The 3802-nt window shown below is 58.1% G+C and overlaps 1 protein-coding gene across 1 annotated transcript in view; it reads right to left on the reverse strand.

Annotated features, from left to right (window-relative positions):
- Positions 1-3530, reverse strand: part of LOC103916959 — a 5780-nt gene extending 2250 nt beyond the window's left edge. Inside the window, exons 1-4 of the mRNA XM_009324038.1 lie at positions 3443-3530; positions 2923-3052; positions 2375-2458; positions 1188-1360 (exon numbers count right to left, since the gene is read on the reverse strand). Of these exons, the coding sequence (XP_009322313.1) occupies positions 1188-1360; positions 2375-2458; positions 2923-3052; positions 3443-3530 (475 nt within the window). The remainder of the gene's footprint in view (positions 1-1187; positions 1361-2374; positions 2459-2922; positions 3053-3442) is intronic.
- Positions 3531-3802: the final 272 nt, after the last annotated feature.

Genomic DNA, 3802 nt, shown 5'->3' on the forward strand with positions numbered 1-3802 from the left:
TCAGATTGCCGGCTTCCAGGAGAGCTGAAGGGGCACACGGCCGCGGCTCACGCATGGCCCGAAAACCCGCCGCCATCCCCAAAAGCCTTTCCCGGCAATGCCGTCTCCCCCCACGTCCCACCAGGATCGCCGCACCCGCTTGCGAAAGAGCCTCGGCAGTATTTAAGCCCCGGAGTTGGCAGCGGGATGCTGCCTCTGAAAACCTCACCCCACACACACACACACACCCCCCCAGCATCCTCCAGCTCCACTCGTGGGGGCACGGGGAGCCTCACCTGCATCCCCGGGGCGGTGGGTCACCAGCAGCACCCCCAGCAGCAGGGCCACCCGTGCAGCCATGCCGGCCCCATCCCCGGCCCTGGCAGCATCCCCCTATTTGAGCCAGAAAATAGGAGAAGTGAGGCGGCGCAGGCGGGAGGCCCCGGGGGCCCGTGGGGTTGGGGGGGGTTTTGCCCATCTCCGTTCCCTGCTGACAGCGCTCGCTGAGCTTGCAATGCCGCTGATAAAAAAGAGTCTCGGGGCTTGTCCGGGGCCCGGGCTCCCTGAAACCGGCTCTGTTTTCCCTGTCCTACGAAGCTGGGTCTTGTAAAGATATCGGTGGTTTCCCCCAACGCTTGTTCTTAGCCCACGCAGCTGCACCAGCCTGGAGGTTTTTGGGGTGCTTTTCTTTTTTTTGCATGATCAAATATTACTCATTTCCACAGCCAGATTTCCCCCTGCAAGGTGCATCCCAGCCTGAGCTTTGGTGACATTTGCTTTTGCTCTTTCCCCCCGCGGACGATTATCCCAAAACTCTGCCGAGTGAGCTCGCCTCCATCCCCTATATTTTCTTATTGGCCTTTACTGCCTTCGAAAGCCTTACAGCTGCCTGCAAGCCCCAGCTCCACGACGAACGCCGGCGCTTGGATGTGGGGTGCACGGGCTGTATCACCCAGCTCCCCGCCGGCAACGTCTTGCCCTCAGATCAGCACCGAGACACACAACAGGTTATGCCGGGAAGGAACTTGCCTTCCCGCCAGCTGTGCCAGGGCTGCCGGACCCTTGCTGGTGGTTCAGGGCTGGGACACCCATCCCAGCTACCGTCGCTGCCTTGGACAAACCTTTCCCCGCCCCTGCCTCATTCCTCCCCGTAAAAGGGGTTGTCGTCGTGCCCGACGCGCGCCCGGGCGCTGCCCTTGTTCCCCTACCTATGACAGAAATACCTCGCCTGAGGTGTATTCGAACGCACATTTTAATGCCTGCGGCATGTCTGCGAAAGAGCGTCAAGACAAGAGCACCGGATGCAAATGACGGTAAATTCAGCTCCAGGAAGGCTACGACGGTGGGGTTTATCAAGAAGCTCTGCCGAGTTTCTTCGAAGCTAGGAGATCCAGGGAAAATACAGCAGAAGAAAAAAAACTTGAATTTTATTTGACTTGAGCTCTCAGGACGGGACACGCAACGCTGTGTTAAAAAAAAAACACCAGACACGCACTCTGTCGATGAGCGCTTCGCACGGAAAGAGTCACAGAGTCGTTCTTACAGAGACGGGAGCAGCCCCCGACAGAGAAAGGCTTCACAGTCCACAGGCAAGTAAATAAACGAAGGGTTCCTATTCACGCTGGTCCGAGGACCCAAGGCAGGTGGGAAAAACCCCCACGAACCTGCCCCGGGGCTGGGGTCAGCAGCGAGCTGCCTGCCCTCCCTGCAGCGGCCGCCGCCGGGGCCGGACACGGGGCTTTCGGGAAGGGGGGGGAAGCGAGGGCAAAGTGAGGAGCGGCCAGGTTTGCACGCCTGTGCATTATCTGCCAGCCCGTCGCGGGGCTCCGAGCGTCAACTTCCTTAGCAGGAAACTTATTTTTTCTTCCTGCGAAAAGCAGAAGGAGGAGAAACATGTGAACGCAGAGAAAAGCGGGTCCTGGGGGAGGAAGCTCCTGCCCCAACTGAAGGAAGTCGCCGCCGTTTCCTCGGAGCAGGCGGCACCCGTGGGGACGTCTCCCGGCCACCCCTCTGCTGTGCCACGAACCTGGGCATGACAAAGGAGGGCAGCTTTCCCAGCCGAGCATCGACACGCTATTGCACTCGCAATGAGAAAACCCTGCTCCTGCCATTCCCCACCCCACCCCAAAAGATTTTGTTTTCCGCCATAAACGTTTTCGGAGGCGCGGCGCCGTGCACAAGCCCGGGAGAGCACGACCCACGGATGGCAGCACCAGCGTGCTGAACGACCGAACGCTGCTTTGCACAGCGAGGTCTCACCCCTCATCACCTTGGGAGTGGGTCCCTTGGCTCCCCGCCCCCCCCCCCCCCCCCCAGCCCCCCCCCCCTCTTGGAAGCCTCTCCATTCCCTACTGGGGCCACCTGAGCCAAAGGGTTTTTCATCAAAGCAACTTACGTGCTAGCAATACGCTTCAGCAGTTTCTTTACCCAAGGGGCGTCAGGATTCACGCACACCTTCCCTGAGGCTTTTAATTTAATTCTGAAACGCAAGGGGAGTTTATGAGCACTACCCTCCCCTCCAAAGGCAGGGATTCGAGCAGCCAGAGCTGGTCTGCAAGGCTCAGCTTTCATTTCCAGCGCCAGCAGATCACAGAAAGCCGCGAGCGACAGAGGGAAGCCACAGGACGGTCAGGAAAAAGCAAGATGCAACACGTTCCCGTGCGGAGCGGAGACCGTGCTTGAAGCCCAGAGGTGACTGTTCAAAGACAATTTTTGCTGTAGATTTACAAACAAATCAGTGCCAAGCAGTTCAAGAACTCGCACACTTCTGCTTAACGCACCACTTGAGTCAGGACAGGAGGAACGAGGTAAAAGCTTGACCCAAGATGCTGCGGAGAAGTGGGGGGGGGTTGCAGAAGAAAAGGTGCAGGGCTGGCCCCGCTGCTCTGCAGGAGCCGGAGGAGAAAGCAGCTTTCTGCCCCACGAGCCACCCGCAGCACTTACATGATCTCTGTACGTCTGCAGGTGCTTCCCACAGGTCTTATCTCAATGCTTTCGTATCTCTTTGGACTGAGGTAGTCCGAAGTTGTTTTTACGCACCTACAGTTCAGGTTTCCGTTCACCTCCAGGATGGCTGAGAAAGAGAGAAGGTAGCGACTTACGAACAGCGTTATTTAGAGACGCGGCAACTCCGAATCTCTTAGAGAGCCAAAGAAATTGTCCCTTTCTGTGCTTTCACTGACAACGCTTTAGGGACCACGGTAAGAAACTGTTATCTGTGCCTCTACCTCGGTACCCTGCTCTCACACAGCTCCTGAAAGCTGAACCGGGTCCTAGCAAAGGAGGACGGTCGCGCTCTTTCCTTGGCTAGGAGAAAAACCCTGGGCTAAACAGCCAAGAGGAGTCCCTGTCTCCTCCGGGCCCTTTCGACGCAGGACGCAGGTGATGCCCACCCATCGCGAGGACGGCGGCAGGCTGGGAGCTGACAGCCCCGGGTATCTCTGCAAAGGCACCAGAAGCTCACCTGCGCGGGCTGAGTGGGACATCACCAGCAGCAGCAGCAGCCACAGGAGTCCGGGGGCTCCTGTCCCCACCCCAGCCGGCGATCGCATCCTTGCAGCAGGCTCAGCCCCCGAGACGGTCTGAGGAACCGGGTGAAAAAACACCTCTATTTATTCGGGAGGGTCACGCTCTGATACAGGCGGCAAGATTCAAACTTCAGCAGTCACATCTGACCAGCGGACCGTGAAGAGAGGTGACGTAATTTCTCGGATGCTCCCCGCAGCCCGCTCAGAAGCTGAACTTACAATATTATTGATTAAAGCCAGCCATCGGGACGAAAGACATATTTGGATTCCCTACGTCATCTTCCCCACAGCCTGCT

This window comes from Pygoscelis adeliae, unplaced genomic scaffold, assembly GCF_000699105.1.
Source record: "Pygoscelis adeliae isolate BGI_AS28 unplaced genomic scaffold, ASM69910v1 Scaffold55, whole genome shotgun sequence".
Taxonomy (NCBI): Eukaryota; Metazoa; Chordata; class Aves; order Sphenisciformes; family Spheniscidae; genus Pygoscelis; species Pygoscelis adeliae.